The sequence below is a fragment of the Rousettus aegyptiacus genome, unplaced genomic scaffold, assembly GCF_014176215.1.
Source record: "Rousettus aegyptiacus isolate mRouAeg1 unplaced genomic scaffold, mRouAeg1.p scaffold_m13_p_5, whole genome shotgun sequence".
Classification (NCBI taxonomy): Eukaryota; Metazoa; Chordata; class Mammalia; order Chiroptera; family Pteropodidae; genus Rousettus; species Rousettus aegyptiacus.
In genome coordinates this window covers 17037448-17055777 of record NW_023416308.1, presented here as the reverse complement: position 1 = coordinate 17055777, position 18330 = coordinate 17037448, and the positions used below count along the sequence as shown (strand labels likewise).

Sequence of the window (18330 nt, the reverse complement as noted above, 5' to 3'; positions counted from 1 at the left end):
AGACTAAATTAGATGTATTTTGGATATCTCTACCTGGTTTCCTCAGGCACCTTGTCTCATCTAAAACTTAATTAGTCATCTGTTCCCCCCGAAACTTGCTGCTTCTCCTGTATTCCCTCTCTGCTTTAATCCACCTGGTGTTCAAATCAGAAATGCGGGTGTCCCTCTTGATTCTTTCTTCTTCAGTCCCCATTGGCATTCAGGCATCAGTTCTGTGAATGCCTCCTTTCCATTTTCTAGGCTGCCTTTTCTCCGTCCCACTGCCTTCATTAAGGCAGGAATTGGCCTTTCTACCCTTCCTGAGTCTAGGCTCCTTTCCTGCAACTCATTCTCCACCCCGTAGTCAGAGCACATTCCAGAAGGCAGATCTGATCCCATCACTCCTCTGCCCAAAAGTCTTCAAAGACTCCATGGTGAGCCACCTGGCCCCACATCATGCCCCATTCCCACCACGCCCCCTCTTGAGTTCAGCCTGTCTGTTTCAGCTCGCCCAGATGACTTGCAGTTTCCTTTAGATATTGATTTTTTATGTAGACTTATTTCCTTTTGCCTTTCATCTAACTCTCACTTGTTCTGACCTGGGTCCTTGCTTCAGTCTCCTGCATAGACCATGCTTCCCCTATTTTGCATCTTCAGTGTCTAACGTTGTTTGGCACATAGGATGTATTCTGTAATGCTTGTTGGAAGAATAATTGAGAGGTAGCAGAAGTGTTAATTTGAGCTATAAAAGAGCAATATCTGGGTCTTCCAAGAATAAGTTTTGTTTCAGGGTGAGAGAAGAGTGTTAAGATACCAGTTACTTACAGGAAAAGGTGGCTGGGGAATGGAACCCCACAGAGCAAGAAAAAAGGCAATTGAGGAACTAGGGGTTGCCTACCTTAGATCATCATAAAAAAGACCAATATCTGCTTTAGCAGGTTGCTGAGGAATCCGTGACTCAGTTTCCTTATTTATACAAAAAGGGAATAGGTCTACAGTAGGTAGACCCAGCAGGTAGGCTCATTTCCAACTCTGACATTCTATAATTCTACAAGTCAAAGTGAAAAATCTAAGTAGGGCGTTATGAATTGATGTGAGAATTTTTTCCCTTCTCATTTTATCGCCAGCTCCATGGGAACAAAGACATCGTCTCTTTGCATTCAGCCGAGGTAATTTTGCATTTTACAAACAAAGAAGTACAAAGAAATACAGGAAAATTGCATTAATATGATGTTAGGTTTGAGAATTTAAACTCCCAAGTCGGGAAATGTACTCATCATTTTTTTCACAGCTTTCTTTTTAATGCCCTGCACGTCCATTTTGCAGACAGCCAAGCCCCATCATTGTACCAAAGCCGAGCCTGGCCATGGCTGTGAGTTATAGTGGATTGGGAATCGTTACCTTGATCTTCTTGGCCATATCCAAGTTAATGTCTGTTTAACTTTTTTTCCAAGTTAATGTCTATTCTTTAGTGTTACATTGTCTTGTAGCAAAGTAGTCATTTATGATGTATATACTATGTACTGGCTTAAAATAGAAACAAGAGGATAATCAGCATCCTGAAGCTTCTAGTTTTCCAAAATAACATTTCTTCAGTGAAGTCTGCCTGTAGGAACTAAAACCTGGAGTGAATTAAAAAACCCTTTGTCCTGTTGTCAGACTAGGAAATGGCTGTGACAAGAAGCATTGAGCCTTGAGCCTTAAAAGGGGGGAAGGAGATCACATTATAAAAATAAAATTTGTCATTTTATTTTATTCTACTCAGAATAATTTCTAAAGACCTCAAGTTTGGTAGTGTTCCAGGGGCCTCACTAAAATCACAGAGGAGACAGGGGCAGACCTAGAAGGACAGCTAGGAGAAATGGACCTGGCGAAGGACAAAAGCTACGAATTTCAACCACTTGTCTGCTGCGGTTTTGGTGTCCTTCCATCGAGGTTGCTACTTTGCCTTTTGACTTTTACTGCAAGCATAGAAGGAGTGATGAGCTCTCCTGTTAAGTACCTCATAGAGAACACACTGTTCATTCACATATATTAAAAATAGAAGGCTACTTGAAAAATCCTCTGTAGAATCAGATTTTAGCAAAAGCCAATCAGATATTAGAGGTCTAACTTATTTTTTCCTTCTTGCTTTTATAACAAGACTCTAAATCCCAATTGTTTTTTTTTTTTTCTCATTCCTTTTCATTGTGCATCTTCAGTGTGCCAGGAACTGGGTGGAGACTTCTAATGAGGGTAGAAGGACAGATGCTTCTGAGTCGAATGGTCTTATTCTTCCGGTATCTGGCACCCTTGTATTTGAATCCCAAGATTATTCTTAGTATGACACTGACACTGTGATGTATCTCATATGCTCATAACTGTACCAAGCATACATTTGAATGTCCACCTGATACTCTGGGCCCTTGGGGGCGGGGGTTCGGGGTGGAGGGGGCGGGGCGGCAAGCAGCAGCTAAGGTGATATGGGAACATCCTGGGTTGTTTAACTTGAAAGCCACAAGGTGGCAACATTTACTAAGCTGCTGGGCATTTTCTTCCCCTATTAAGATGTTGAACTTGCTTTTCCAGCTATAAGATTGAATAGCTGAGAAAAGGGTTTATTTAGTAGCCATTGCTTCAGGTCCTTTTGAGAGTGAGGCTGTCGGATAAGTACAGTATTGTGCTTTATTGTATATTAATCTCTGTTCATCTTCTGGTTTAGATACAGGAGAGTTTGAAATTGCTCCATGTGACTATGGGCAAGTTGCCTCCTCCCCTTTGACCTCAGTTACCCATGATTGAACTAACTAGGTTTCTAATGGTTCTTTTTCTGTATGATTTATGATTTTGGTTACAGCTTCCTTCCCTATATTGCCTTTTAAAAAAGCTTCTAGTAAAGCCAGCCTTTAAATTAAAACAAAACAAAACAAAATGCTAGCCTTTTACCAAAGGGCAAGGTCATGATTTTTTAAAATTCAATGTGACAAAATCCCAAGGAAATTAATGTCCCTAGAAGCTAGCCATCTCCCTGGATTAACTCAAGAGGCCAAACTCTCCTAAATGAGGATGCTTATTTACCAGCTTTCCTAAATTAGCTTTCGGGATATTAAGGAACTATCCAAGGGAGGTATTGTATATGTTCTGCAGTGATTAAGCCATTAAGCTCTAATTGGTATTTTCCCATTCATGGTTTTGTGTAGAAAGCTTTAAAATTATTTAGGAATTCTGTGCTTATTAGCCATCTCAGTGTCATCCCCACATTTTGGAACCTGAGTGCAAAGAAAAGGTTTTTGTGAGAGCAGATTATGACTTTTGCTCACAATGAGTTTCCCTCTTGGTTTGTTATATTGCAGATGAAGTGGAAAGGGAAGGACCTATTTGATTTGGTGTGCCGGACCCTGGGGCTTCGGGAAACCTGGTTCTTTGGACTGCAGTACACGATCAAGGATACTGTGGCCTGGCTCAAAATGGACAAGAAGGTTGGGCTGGAACTGGATGAAAGCAGTAGGGCTGGCTTGTGCTCTGGTTCTTCCCTGAGCATGTGCCCTGTTTGTTTTGCTCATCATGGAATATGACAGAGACATAGCAGAGAGAGGGGCAAGTCCTGAAATAAGTCATGCAGGAAGCCGGTCCTGGAGAAGCCACAGGCTTTCTACTTGTTCCAGGCATTCAGAACCAACCAGGATTAAACTATTGCGATCCCTGGCTTCTTTACTCATTGTCACCAGGCTGATTGCTCTCTGGCTTTATGCTGTTCAATTTATTGAACCATGAGTTAGGCTTTGTGAATAAAAATTACATATATACACTTTTTATAATTTATGTCTTTGAAAGCTTTTCTTGGGGTTCATGTGCTTTATGGAATTTTAAAAGTCTTTGAGAAACACCATGGCCCAACTCAATTTAATCATTAACATGATATAAGAAATAAAGAGTGCCCTGATCCCTGTGGTAAAGGAAGACTGTCCATTTTGTTCTCATGATTTTCTGGGGCTTCTGCAGCCTGCTGGACAAGTCTAGGCTCCCACCATTTTTCATGTGGCTTAGAAATGGATATTGCCTAGGGAAACTGCCCTCTGCCTGGGTTCATATATGCACACAAAGGCATACCTACTTACCTGCCCCCCTAACCATGAGGATGGATGAGAGCAGGGCTATGTACTTCTGACAGCAATTCCTAAAAGACACCTGAATATCAAAGTAAGTCAGTGTCTAATTCTTATCCCAAATGGAATCCCCTGAAATTGCTCACCTGATTTTATTATCTACTACATTGCATGATAAACAGTGAAAGCTGCCTGTCTCTTACCAGTTTGACTCTAAACTCAAGTGTTCAAATTGTGCTTGCATATGTACATACTCATCTGAATCTTCATGTTCAAATCCCTGCTGGTTTTAAATTTCATAGGGTAATTCCCAATGATCATGAACAGCAAAATGCCACTGTGTGCCAATGTCAGTGAGACTGTTCTAGATCACGTTTATTTTGAATCTTCTGGGCACCACCAACTGGAATTTGGGCAGGGGCACAAACAGTAATCTGCCAAAGACAGCAAAATTTCTGTATCTTTTTGTGATTCTCAGCAAAGTAAATTTAAATCATAACCTGAGTGTTGGCCAAATGGATATAGATTGGGGGCATCAGGAACTGGGATACCTGCTGCTCAAAGGAAATAAATTATGACACACGTTAATGGAGCTTTGGAGCCTGTCACATGGCATGTTTATGGCCTGAAATGAAATTCATTCTGGAGAGCAGATGGTTCAAGCTTTTCAGTGGGTGGATGAAATTGTTAGAAGATTAAAGGCAGTGTGGTTTACTGACTGTGCCCAAGTATTTTGTGGGGCATCTCTAGAGGTTCCTTGTAACAAAAGGTTGCCATAATGGATATGTTTCACTTCTGTTGCTTAATTAATGTTTAGATGATTTCACAAAAATCTAGTTCATCTCTAAGTTCCATTCCAATATGGGCCTAAATGTTAGGGGTCAGCAACAAGGAAAAAGAATAAAGGCAGATTCCACTACCTCAGAAATTCAGCCTCCCGTAAAGGCTAGTGCTCAAGACCATAGAGTTATAAATTTCTAGTTTTTAACTATCTTTGTGGCCTTGAGAACATTTGTACCTTAATCTTGGCATCACTGACTCCTTGAGGATATTAATAATCTTGGTTCAAAAATGCCATGTGGAGTAAATATTACCTCTTGTTATAGATGGCTTTGTGAATGCCTCCAATTGAAAAACCACAACCTTTGGGAAATGTGATGAATTTAGAGGGGAAATAATATTTATGCGCTCCCTGCAAAAGGTTCTTTGTTGGTGGCATGGGAGGAACAGGTGCTAATATAGTTTGTCTTTTGTTCTGTAATTCTGCAGGTGCTGGATCATGATGTTTCAAAGGAGGAGCCAGTCACCTTTCACTTCCTGGCCAAATTTTATCCTGAGAATGCTGAGGAGGAGCTAGTTCAGGAGATCACACAACATTTATTCTTCTTGCAGGTACACCAGTCCATGCTACCCCCTAATTATGGGGAAACTTACTCAGGCATGATGGCAGAGGCAGCCTGGACAAACCCTCAGTGCTGACCACAAATACTTCACATTGTGAAAATGTTCCATCGCTAGAAAGCCATTCCTTTTGGTTCTGTAATGGAAAAAAATCTTCAGAATAGAACTACACTTGAGTGATAAGAATTGGTGTCAGAGGAAATTGTAAAAGTGTGATGGTGAAGAATGGGTACAAGTAGCTACCTAATTTAAAACCTATTTGAAGCTGGATCCTGTTCTCTTCTCACTTACTTAAAAGTACTCAGTAGTTGCAAAGGAAGTCTAAAGAGAGTTTTATAAAGAGTAGTTCTTCCAAAAGTTCAAACTCTGTGGTCATTAAGGCAGGACTTCAAAACCCCAGCGACACATGGTTAATCCTATGCATGTGGAACTTTAAACATGCTTCATGCTACTCTTTTGTCTGTAATTGTCTTGTTTTTTCTTTACTCATTGATTGCAAACTCCTTAAAGGCAAGGCTCACTGAGCATACAGTAGGCATTTCATAAGTAATCATTCAAATAAATTGAAGAAATTAGGAGATCCAAACTTATAGGTTCAAAGACAGCTAGTTGACTGTCTAGGGACTCAGTGGTCAGAGGGATTAGTGTTCTAGTGTTCTTATTGGTTGATTGGAGGACTGCCCCAGTTTCATGGTTAGTTACAGCGAGTGATGCTGGAGTAGACTGTCCAAAGATGCCCACTGTCAGTAACAGAAAAGATTGCAACAGAGGTGTTAATTATGTGATCTCCCAGAAAGAGATGTATATTCTGTCACATGGTCCTTCTATAATTAGTTTGAGCCTCAAATTGTTATGGTCAGTAAATATTAAGTTAAATGTTTTAAAACCCCTCAATTTCTTTTACAATTTTTTTTTTTTGCCAAAAAAGGTGTGTATATATACATATTTACACATACATACATACTTCCCCATCCTTAACTAACGTCAGGGCCCCCCTAACCCCCAGGCTGTGGACCGGTACCAGTTTGTGTCCTGTTAGGAACCGGGCCACACAGCAGGAGGTAAGTGGCTGATGAGCGATTGAAGTTTCATCTGTGTTTGCAGCTATTCCGCAGCGCTAGCATCACCACCTCAGCTCCATCTCAGATCATCAGGCATTGGATTCTCATAGTCCTCGGTGCCAAAAATGTTGGGGACCACTACCTAACATCGCCTGGTCAAAGGGAAGCCCTTTCAGTTTTTCTGTAGTGTGGCTTTTTTTTTCCCCTTTGAAAAGAAACCAAGGGATTAGAAACCTGGCTTTGAGTGAAACCGCAAAATGATTTTACAGGCCCCAGAATGTCCTAATGTTATAGACATGGCTTTCTTGGAAGCTCTTGGAAGCAGTGCCTATCCATCATGTGACTTTGGCTTAATTTCCCATCATACTACAGTGTTGGAGGATTTTCATGGCTGAACAAGGCAAAGTTTACTACTTTTATGAATCTGGTGACTGTTGACATCTGTGAGAACAGAGTTGGCTTTCCCGTTGTGTTTATTTTGGTGTTCCTCCACTTCATGTGGCTCTCTTGAACATCGCACGCTGAACCATTCATTGTAAGACACTAAATGCAATGAGATATGTTAATTCAACATTATGGCCTAAGAATTACATTTCTTGAACCTCACATGTACTTAAAAGTTTAATCGATCACACTTTATTGCTTCCTTTTTCCTTAGAGCGGGCATATTGAAAGTGATGATTTTTTTCCGCAGTCATAACTCAGTGGCCTTGCTGACTATTGTCTTGTGTTAAGACTTAAAAGTAGACTCCATTTCCTCTGTGCTGTATGTGCTCAGCAGGGGCCGAGGCTGCAGTCACCACCAGAGCTGCTCCTGACACTTCTCAAGTTCACAGCTCTCCTCTGTCACAACCTAGATGTTACTTATTGTTTTAACCGTGAAGATTGTTTTCCCTCTCCAGCATTTGATCATGAACAGAAGGAATAAGGGGCTTTTATGCATGACCATCTTACCAATAACTTCTCAGTGACTGAACTTCCAACCTGTCTGCGGCAGTAAAAAAATTGTACCCTTTGTCAGAAAATCATTAGCAGGCTGGTTTGGCAGCCCTTATGAGAACACCCTGTAGCCATCTGCTGTGACCAGCCTGCACAGCTCATTTCCACGCATACAGTATCATGTCTCTCTTATTGCCTGTTTTAGGTAAAGAAGCAGATTTTAGATGAAAAGATCTACTGCCCTCCTGAGGCTTCTGTGCTCCTGGCTTCTTATGCCGTCCAGGCCAAGGTAGGCTCAAAGAAGAAAAATGCATTTTTTTCTGGGCATTAATGTGTGTCATGGAATCGCTTCAGTTTTCTGTTTCTTGGGATTTTCTAGACTTTAGAGAGACTTTCTCCAGAAAGTAAGAGATTATGGAACTCGTGGATTGGGGGAACCATCTATCACTGCCTCACTTTTGTATGATCTTGTGAGAGTATGTATATGTGTATAAATAAATATACAGCTCGATGAGTTTTCTTTGTAATCTCATTGTGCACATGTGGGTACTTACATTTACTGGACCAACTTCTCTTTTTATTTTATCAGAAAAATGAATTTATGGTCTCCATTTTGGGCCAAACATGGTGGTTAGGGCAGAAACTCATCTTCTAAAGACCAGCGGCCCCATGTGTGGGGACCTCACCATACTCTAGAGAATGTCCTGCTTCATCCATCCCTGATGGGCCGGCAGTACACTGCAGGTTCTTTGGCCCACTGAGCTCAGTTGAGCTGTCTGGTTAGCTGAAATCATTGTGGATTGAGAGTAATGGGAAAGGGACACTAATGATCTTATGTGATGGTCCTGTTTTTATAAGACCCATTATAGGATCAGCCCAGAAGGCTTCCACTTCAATCCTCAGATTTCCACTTCAATCATTTGCCACTTTTTTTGGTCCCTCTGCTCACTACCTTTTATTGCAGCATTAGATGTGCCTAGAATTAGGGCACCTTGATTACTTTTTGTGATTTTGCATAATGTTTTGTTATTATTTTCCTTTTTAGTTGAAGGTGTCCATAATGCCATTTCTCTGTAGTGGTTAATAATAAGACCCTCTTAATTTCCTAGCCTATTTTTGTGTTTTGGAGAGCTTAATACAATTTTAGAACAAATCCAAGAAGTAACTGATCTGTCATTTGGAAGGAAAAAAAGTCTGTACATACTAGTCTGACTGACAGAAGCACCAGAGGCATTCGATGATTGGTAATCATATGATGACTGGTCTAATATTTGCTGAGTATTCACTGGCCTGAGGAGGTGTTGGTTGTTGACTCTGTCACAATACAGGCACTAAAGCAAATGTCTGCCTTCAGTGATTTGCCCAAGGTCATCCAGGCAATCTTGGGGTAAAGCTAAGGGCAGAATTCATGGCATTGGGATTACATTTTGTGCTTCCCCTATTCTACTGCCCAGAAAAATGAGTAATTGAAAAAAATAAAATGGGCCTGATTCAACTAAAACATATGCTTTCTTTGATGATTTGATTAAGAATATTAATAACAGGAAAAATGTGTCCTTTCAATCAGTATCACCCTGACAGTGATGAAGCAGTCATTGTCACTCTCATTAAATCTGAGCACTTCCTGGCCCGGAACTGAGTTCCTTTTTAGCATGCTTTCTCCCCAGCTGAGAGGAGACCCAGGCTCTCAAGGACACTACCTCTCTTTGAAGGGCTTCCGTCTCAAAGGCTACATTTTCTTTGTATAGATTTTGGGCCACAAATTCAAAGGCCATCCGTGGAAAAAAATAACTTTTCTGGGAACCAGCAGATGTTTGCTTAAACAGATTTCACTGTAGGAAAGCCCTACTAATTTGGGTCCTACTAATTTAGAGAGATGAAAGTAATTCACAGACAGCATATGTGGTTCATATGGAGAAGAATGTTCTGTTTTTTTTCTGGTGTAAAATTTCAGGATCTCACAAATAAAGCTAATCTATGGCTTTAAGTCTGCATTTGGGAAACTAAGGATTATTATAACATGCTTCCAGTTTCCAGGACTGCTGTTTAATATTAAAAGGCTATCTCTGATTACAGCATTAATGAGATCTTACATGCCTGTAGTGTTTTACAGTTTTACAAAGTGATATAACATGAATATTTTGTGTGATACTCAGTGTAGTCTCTTCTGTAAGCCAAGGCATAAGAGTATTCTGCCTGTTTTGTAGATGAGGAATTTAAGGCTTAAAAAAGGAGTAATAATTTATCTAAAGTCACAATACTGTCTATTCTTTTTTTTTTTTTAATATAATTTGTAGCTACTTCTTGATGGACAGTGTTTGAAGTAGAACAGAACTATAGAGTGGAGCTAAGATGAGAACCCTGGTGTCTGGTTGCCTAACTCAGCACTTTGTTCTTGCCCCTCACTCTCTAGCGTGTGAGCAAAGTCTCTGGTATCACACACTGTCTTTCACTAAATCCCAGATTCATTTATATGGTCACCTGAGTCCAAACTATTCAGTACATCATATTGGTTTGTTTTCTTCTACAACCCTTCTGAAACAAAGGAATTTTAAAAGTGTGGAGGGGAAAGGGAATTGAGCTCATTAACACATGGAATGTAATTATGCACAAATGTGTTCATTATAGTGTTTAGCTGTTTGAATGATATAGACACAGTTAATTCCAAAGCATAAAGAAACAATTACCCTCAAAGTATAAATACAAATATTAATCACATGGTTCAGTTAACAAGAACCACATTTCTTGGTTAGAGTTTGATTTATATTTGAATCAAAAATATGGGCCGGGTTGTTTTGATCCATTCACGTGACACAGCAAACCATCTTGCAATGTTTTAAGCCACCTGTTGGATTTTTTATTGACAATTTGGTGTTTGAAATGTGTTCTTATTAAAAATGACTTTGGGAGAGAATATATATAACTTATCTTCCAGTGCTGGCCTGCAGACTCCTAGTGTTCAGAGAGAAAAGAATGGTGAGAGAGGAGGCTTAGTGTTTCTTAATAAGTACTCTTTGATGCAAATTAGGGACAGAGTGCCTAAAGGCAATTAAGTTGAGTATATTTAAAGTATAGGTAGAGAGTGGCAAGAGTTGAAGCTAGAGCGGTCTGCAGGGGGACAGATCATAAAAGGTCTTAACTTTATCCTGTGGGTGATGCAGAGCCAGTGAAGGGTTTATATTTTAGACAGATCATTTGGTGGCTGTGTGAAGGACAGATTGGAGTGAGAGACAAGGAAACAGGGAGACCTGTTAGCAGGCTGTGGTGGTCATCCTGGTGAGACACTGTGAGGTTCACACTTTGGATAGTGATCAGTTGGATGGAAGGAGGCTCACTTAAAAATATCCAGGAGATAAAAGTTGATATAAATGGTGCTACACTTTCTCATCTTTTTTTTTCCATATCCTTGTACAAAAGGATATTTTCCTCCCACTCGGCATCAATTTTGAGACATAGCTCTATTGTATGTGTAGCTATAGCTCATTGATTTTAACTACTGTATAGTAGCCATTGATGAATAAACCTAGTTTGTTCTTACATCCTCTTCTGGGGGAGAGGTAGGTTTAGTTTCTACTTTTCCCCTATTGCAAACAATGCTTTACTGAAAATCCTTTAATATGATTCCTTGTGTACGTATGCAAAAGCTTTTTTCTCTTAAGGTAAATTTCTAGAAGTAGAATTGCGGAAATATCCCTGCATATAAAGAACTCTCAAGTTTATAAGAAAGAGACAGCAGAAAAATGGTCACAAAGGATCTAAACAATAGGTACTTTATAGAAGGGAAAACAAGAAAACAGAAAAAGATACTCAATCTCACTAGTAATCAAGAAAAAGAAAAATTAGAGCAACAATAAGGTTGCTCTAATTTCAACAATTTCAAACCTGTATGATTGACAAAGATGAATAAATCAGTTGCTTAAGTTCCTTTCCTTGCTGGAAGGGACTGTGAGTTGACATAACCTCTGTAGAGCTTTGGGTGAGGTGGAGGCCAGTCAGGGGAGTAGCCACACCCCCAGGCTGCAAAATTCCACTTCTAGTGGCTACTGTAGAGGAACTCCTGCACCATGCACCCTTTTCACTTAAAACTCAGAACAGATAGACCCATCTCATTTTTTAAATACCGAACAGTATTTCATAAAAAGGAGGGACTGTGGGTTATTTAAATATTTCTTTATTGATAGATATTTAGGTTTTTCTTTCTATTATTTTTCTATTATTTAGACAGATGCAGTGAATATCCTCAAAATGAACATACGTATAGTATGCTCTGTGATAGATACCAGGAAATGGCATAACTGAGTTGAAGGCTAAGAACATATAAATTTTAAATAATGCTAAGTGAAAGAAGCTGGACACAGAAGGCCACATATTGTGTGATTCTATTTATATGAAATGTCCACAATAGGCAAACGCATAGAGACAAAGGATATTTGGTGGTGGCTAGAGGATGGAAGGAGGAAACTAGGACGTATTGCTAACGGGTATGGAGTTTCTTTCTAATGGAAATATTCTGAGATTAGACAGTGGTGATGGTTACACAACATTCTGAATATATTGGAAACCACTAAATTATGAGTTTAACAGATGAAGATTATGTGTATAGATTCTATCGCAATAAAAAAATTAAATAGATATGGCCAAATTGCCCTTTGTAAGTGTCTTCTTAATTTAACTTCTAAGAACAGTGTTTGAGAATACCCGTTTTTGCACATCCTCATCAACAGTGGATGTTATCGGTCTTTTACATTTTTGTTAATTCGATAGAAAAAATAGATTTTTTAAAGTATTCATTTCCTTGACTACCATTGGGACTATCTTTTCATAAATTTACTGGTACTTGTATTTCTTTCTTCTGTGAATCAAGTGTTTATGACTTGCCCATTTTTCTACTGTATTGTTTATTTTTTTCTAATTGATTTATAGGAGCTCTACGTGTGATAGGTATTAATCTTTTATTTTTTCTTACATGTCAGACTTCTTAATCTTTTTCTTTTTATGGTTTGAGTGACTTTTAGAATGGCTTTACTTATTTTTATACACATGTTTTTCTATACTTTGTTCTAGTATTTTGATAGATTTTCATTTTTAATTTAAGTCTTTAATCCATCCGGATTTTAGTGGCTGGTATGTGGTAAGGATCTTCTTATTTATTCCATATATGTATTGATCAAATCTTTGTGTTCTGTGAAATCCCATTCAGAGCACTTATCTAATTTTCTATACATATAGGCAGAGGAAAAGTGTTTAATATCCAGAAGAAGCCTCTGTTTAATCTAAAAATTGACTCCAAAAATCCTGTAAATGATGAACTCCTTTTTTGCATTTAAATTCAGTTTGCTTTATATTAGGGGTGGATCCAGGTTTTGTGGGGCCTGAAGTTCATATAACTTAAAGGTTGCTTTTAAATGTAATAATATAAATTATGAATATAAAATTAGATGCAGTGACCTGAAACCCCAGCTTTATTAGCTTCACAGGAAATTCAGTCCTGGTTATATTATCAGAATGCTTCTGTACATAAAAGGACGATGAACAGCCATCTCCATCTATGCTGGTATGACTTCCTTTTATATTTATTAAGTGCCACAACTTGAAGATTTTCTTCTTTTGTTTTTTAAAGAGACATTTAAGAGCAGACACATACATCAAGGTGGCTTTAATGTTGAAAGTGGAGTTAGTCCAGTGGAGAAGTTCTTTCAAAAGGGTCTTTGCTTCCTCTCCATTGCTCAGATATAACCTACATGATCAGTGGAGCAGCTGGGAGTTCAGTATGGTAATGTGGATCGTTAAATCTTACAAGCCTTTGGAACCTGAATTTACAACTTTAACTTCGCATATCTGCTTAGTTTTGCATTAGAGTTTGGTCAGCACTCTTGAGAGGGTTGGGAATGCAACTAACAGGGCTTTCTTTAGCATCCTACTCCTTCAAAAATCAGAGAGGCAACCAGTGACCAGTGTCATTGTAAACAATGCAGAGGATAACAATAATACGTGAAATTCACTATGAGCTAAGCACTTTGCAAAGTGCTTCCGGATTGTCTTACTTTATCCTCACCACCCTCTGAGGCAGGTGCTATTACGACCCTTGCTTTCCAGATGAGGAAGCTGCATGTTAGAGACTTCAGGGAGGTACTCAAGAATCCTTACTTTGAAATCCTCTAAGACCATCTCTCTCATTTGACAAATTAGAAAACAGACTCAGAGAGCTGATACAACCTGAATTTTTGACATCAGGATATATTGACTGTTATGTGTCAAGCATATTTTTAAAAATTTTCTGTGTTTTCATTTAATCCCCACAAGATTCCTACAAGATAAATACTGTTAATATCTCCATTTTACATATGAGAAAACTGAGACACAAGTTTTCCAAGGTCACAGCTAATAAGTGAAAGAGCTGGGATTGAACCTTAAGCAGCCTGACTCCAGAGCCAGGCTCCTTCCTGCAGTCTGCAGCTGCTTCAGGAGAGAATACCGTTAAAGCTCATATGGTTACTGATTTATATTCCCAGGCCTTTCAGAGGTTAAGACAGACCAGGTTCCTTCAGTTTTTTTTTTAAATGGAGAAATGCCTAGAGAGGGTAACAAAATCTGTGACATATTTTAAATGTTTAAATTTGAAAAATTAATTCCTTTAACAGTCAAAAAACAATGTAATACCATTCTGCTATCTGCAAGATAATTATGAGATTCACAAGAAATGTTAATTCATGGGGCTTTCATAGTAGGGTAGTGTGGGAATGAGATACAATTTGAAGTTGCTGATTAATATCTTCTTCCAACCTCATAAGTGTCTGTTGTTCTGTGTATGACTTCATTTGAAAAACACACCAGGAATCCAATTTGAGGCTCTAAGTTGAGGAATGACAGGGTGGGCCATGACATGGCCCGATTTAGTGGTATGTAGAGCAGCCATGTGCCTGACCTTTCCTTTGTTTTCCCAATGCTGGTGACTGAAGGGATAAAAGATTATAATAAAATACCAAGCTTTGTTGGTTTTGGTCAAAAGAAAAGCCCTGAATGCTGATTGACAAGAGACAGGCTTTGATTTTATATTCTATATGTTTTATGATTTGTTTCTTTAAAAAAAAAAAAATCCTTCCTTTTTGATTATTTCCTAGTCAGATTTAAGTTTCCTAGAAAAAAAAGGTTGTTTTTTTTTTTTTTAATCAGAAAATAAATCTTCAAGTTATTATCCTCGATGAATACATTAAAATGCAGGGCCCACTTCTGGCCCCACTAGTGACTTGCCCTGCAAATTTAGGAAAGCAGTTAACCTTTTACTTCTTTCTTTGTCTATACAATACGAATGACAGTGTTGACATCACATTTTTCCAAAGCATTTTTCAGACTCTTGAATGAAAGTTATTAAACATATTGCCAGCATTATTCCCAGCTCCCACTTAGCAATTGGTTTCAATTACCAGCCACTTAGAAGCATTTGTAGGTAAAGCTCTTACCACAACTTGCTAATCACAACTTTCACAGTTGTGTTTTGTTGTGTCATTTCAAAAGCTAATGTTTGGTAGTGACTGCTTTCTTTGCAGGTTAGAAAACATGGCTCTGTTTCCATATAAATGTCACATTCTTATTAACACATCACCCATAGGGATTGTGCAACTCTGATCATAGATATAATCGGTTTGTATTTTCATTCAAGGATAACAAACTAGCAAGGTTGAAATCTAAACTTGTCATCAGAATTGAATTGCTCCCCGGAGCTGGGAGCTGGGAGGGAATGAGACTGAGTCTGTCAGTTCAGAAATGATAGTTGTCTTTCGAATCTCAATTGCTTACTCTCCCTTTCTTCTCCTTCCAGTACGGTGACTATGACCCCTCTGTACATAAGCGGGGATTTTTAGCTCAAGAGGAATTGCTTCCAAAAAGGGTAAGAAATCAAATTCCCTGTTTGGGAAGACATAGCAGATAAATGGTCTACAAGAAAGCTAACTGAAGGTCTTGAAGGAATATTGGCAGTACATGGCAAGAACATTTTTATAAATATTTTGTAAGCAATCTTGAGTAAAGAGTGTGGAATCTTTGTTAAGAATATTAAAAAGCAAAGGTTCATGGAATTAGTTGGGGGGTATCAGGACTAGCATGGCCTGCAAATGGGCCTTTCTTTTAAGGTAGGTGGGCATCAGAGATTCCCATGAAGGAATGTGGGGTAGCACGTGTTCAGCCCTGGGAGTTGAGCTATTAGCAGCTGCTCGGGGTAGATAGAAGAGATGAATTGGGGGTAGGCATTGTAGTTTTTAATTCTAGTGTTGTTCATCTTGTTCATTAGCTACCGAAGCAGGTCCTCCCACCCTTTTGATACTTCTGATTTTATAGCGCCACTCATCCGTCATGTGATAAAGTCCTGCTCTTCATCTTTCCCTGAATTTACCTGCTCCTTTGTTGGCGAAGGCAGCAGTACACACAGCCTGGCCCTAGCACACTGCTACTGACCAAGGTCCTCCCGCTGGGTTGTATAGCCCAGGAAAGAGTCTAGGTCACTACCAGGCAAGGGGTGCACCTAGGCCTGAGTAATGATGTGGCTTTCCAAGTTGCAACTCACATTGCATGGTGCTCGTTTACACGCCCACCCCTGCGTGAGACTGGCTCTCCCTGTATGTAGCTTTTTAAAAATAGCCATGCTGTTTTGTAAAAATGATACATAATTATAAAATGGCAAACAATGCCAAAACTTTCTTTGTGTGTGGGTTTTTTATTTTGCTCTATTTTTTGATAGGTAATAAATCTGTATCAAATGACTCCAGAAATGTGGGAGGAGAGAATTACAGCCTGGTATGCAGAGCACCGAGGCCGAGCCAGGTAAGGCTGTTTCATTTTTAGTTTATATTTCTTTATGGGCTTTCTTTTTCTTCTTTTTTGAACTACGATACTAAGATAGACTCATTGAACAAAGTGTAGTACCAAAGTATGTAAAAGAAAAGAGAGCTGGGAGTAACGCTGGTGGTCATCAGTTTTGTGTGTGACGGAAAGTGGGTGTGGGTATGTATTGCCTGTCAGGATGTACAGACCGACTGTATTCATTGGTAATTTATTTCATTTTAGGAATTCTAATGTACAGATATCCTGTAGCTTTTGTGTCCATTCCTCTACTGATGGCATTTAGAGTAGCTATAGGATTTTCATTTTTACAAAATGTTCTGCAGTATATACAATCTTGTATTGTTATATAAATGTATGGGTAGTTCAACCCATACATTTAGAAGAGTTGCTGAGTCAAAGGATGTGAGCATTTTGCGTTTTGACAGGTGCCACCACATTGCCCTCCATAAAGGTGTCGGTACCTGTTTGCATGCCCATCAGCAGTGCATGAGAGTATCTCTGCCCCACCATTCTCTTCCTAACATTATTTTTACCAATCTAAAATTTATAATCTAAAAGGTGAAAAGTTGTGTCTTAAATGTTAATGAGCATTTCCATGATCACTTTAGGAACTGATCATCTTTTCATTAGCCTTTAAAATTTTTTTCTCTTCAAACAAACTTCCTGTCACACGCTTTTTTAACTTCTAAAAAAGTATAACTGTATACTGAAAAGTGGCAAGTCATAAATATAACACTCGATGAATTATCACAAAGTGAAAACACCATGTAATACCAGGTGACAACATAGCACACGATCCCTCTATCGCTTTCCTTCTTTCCTCCCCAAGAGTAACCTCTCTTCTGATTTCTAACTCCCTAGATTAGTGTTGCCTGTTTTAAACTTTATACAAATAAAGTCACATAGTTTTTGGGTTTTTTTGTGTCTCACTTCTTTAATGCAGCATCATATTATGAGATTTGAGTTTGTGGCAAGTAGCAGTAGTTTTTGTTTTTCATTTTCTTTGCTGTGTAGAATTCCAGTATATTAATAAACTACAAATTATTTATCCATTCTCCTGTTGATGGACATCTAGGTTGTCAAGTTGTCTCTGGTCTTTTGCTATTTCAAATAATGTCAATTTTCTGAAGTAATTGTACCAATTTATATCAGCAGTATGTTTAATTTCTACTTGCTACACCTGCTTGCAAACACTTGGCATTCTATCAGGTTGAATTTTTAAAATTCTTTTAAGCATTTTGAGATAGGAGAGCGAGAGAAGGCAAGGTCATAAGGAAATCTGCATTAAAATATTCCAATACTGTACCTATTTGGGAGTTTTTTAGCAAGTCATTGCTACTTCAAGAACTTACTTTAAATTTGACTTAGAACTTAGAAGTAGGTGACCTGGCTTGGGTTTTACAGCCATGTAGCTCTTGCCTTAACCTCCTGCAACACCCAAAGGAATAAAATCAGGAAAGTAGCTCTCTGATAGCTTACAGAGTTGTTTCATTACTAATACCTTCTAGGTGAAGATGGTACACAATTAGATAGAGCAACAACAAATAAAATTTGAACATTCAGATCCATTTGAGGGGAGAAAACATACCACGTGCTTTTCTTGAATTACTTAAAATGAGTGTCACTATTTATCAAGGTCAAAGCATGAAATTGAAGCCAAGAGACTCTGTAATAAATCTGTTCTCTTATTTTAATAGGAGTGGGGAATTCTGCTTGACCTTATTGCGTTTAATAGACTCAGGGTTGGGAAAAGCTTTCCTAGTATCTGCTCTGGCTTATGTCTTCTGGCAGGTTCAAACACTCAGCTTGGCATGCATTCTCCCCCCACCCCCCCAGTTTTCTCACTTAGCTCCAGTAACAGTGTCCTTCATTCTCCTCACAGGGATGAAGCTGAAATGGAATATTTGAAGATAGCTCAGGACCTGGAGATGTATGGAGTGAACTACTTTGCAATCCGGGTGTGTTGAAGCATCTCCAAGTTCCCTGTGTATAAACAAAGACTGCTAAAATGGGCAACTTCCTCATTT

General features: G+C 38.8%; 1 protein-coding gene across 6 annotated transcripts in view; it reads left to right on the top strand.

Moving 5' to 3' along the window:
- NF2 (neurofibromin 2) overlaps positions 1 to 18330 on the top strand; it is a 69698-nt gene that overhangs the window by 20317 nt on the left and 31051 nt on the right. For 4 of the 6 annotated variants that reach the window (XM_016164323.2, XM_016164322.2, XM_016164324.2 and 1 more), the window contains exons 2-7: positions 3312 to 3437; positions 5334 to 5456; positions 7671 to 7754; positions 15285 to 15353; positions 16200 to 16282; positions 18186 to 18261. In XM_016164323.2, coding sequence (XP_016019809.1) covers positions 3312 to 3437; positions 5334 to 5456; positions 7671 to 7754; positions 15285 to 15353; positions 16200 to 16282; positions 18186 to 18261 — 561 coding nt within the window. The remainder of the gene's footprint in view (positions 1 to 3311; positions 3438 to 5333; positions 5457 to 7670; positions 7755 to 15284; positions 15354 to 16199; positions 16283 to 18185; positions 18262 to 18330) is intronic. The other 2 variants (XM_036220421.1, XM_036220420.1) reach the window with 1 other exon arrangement.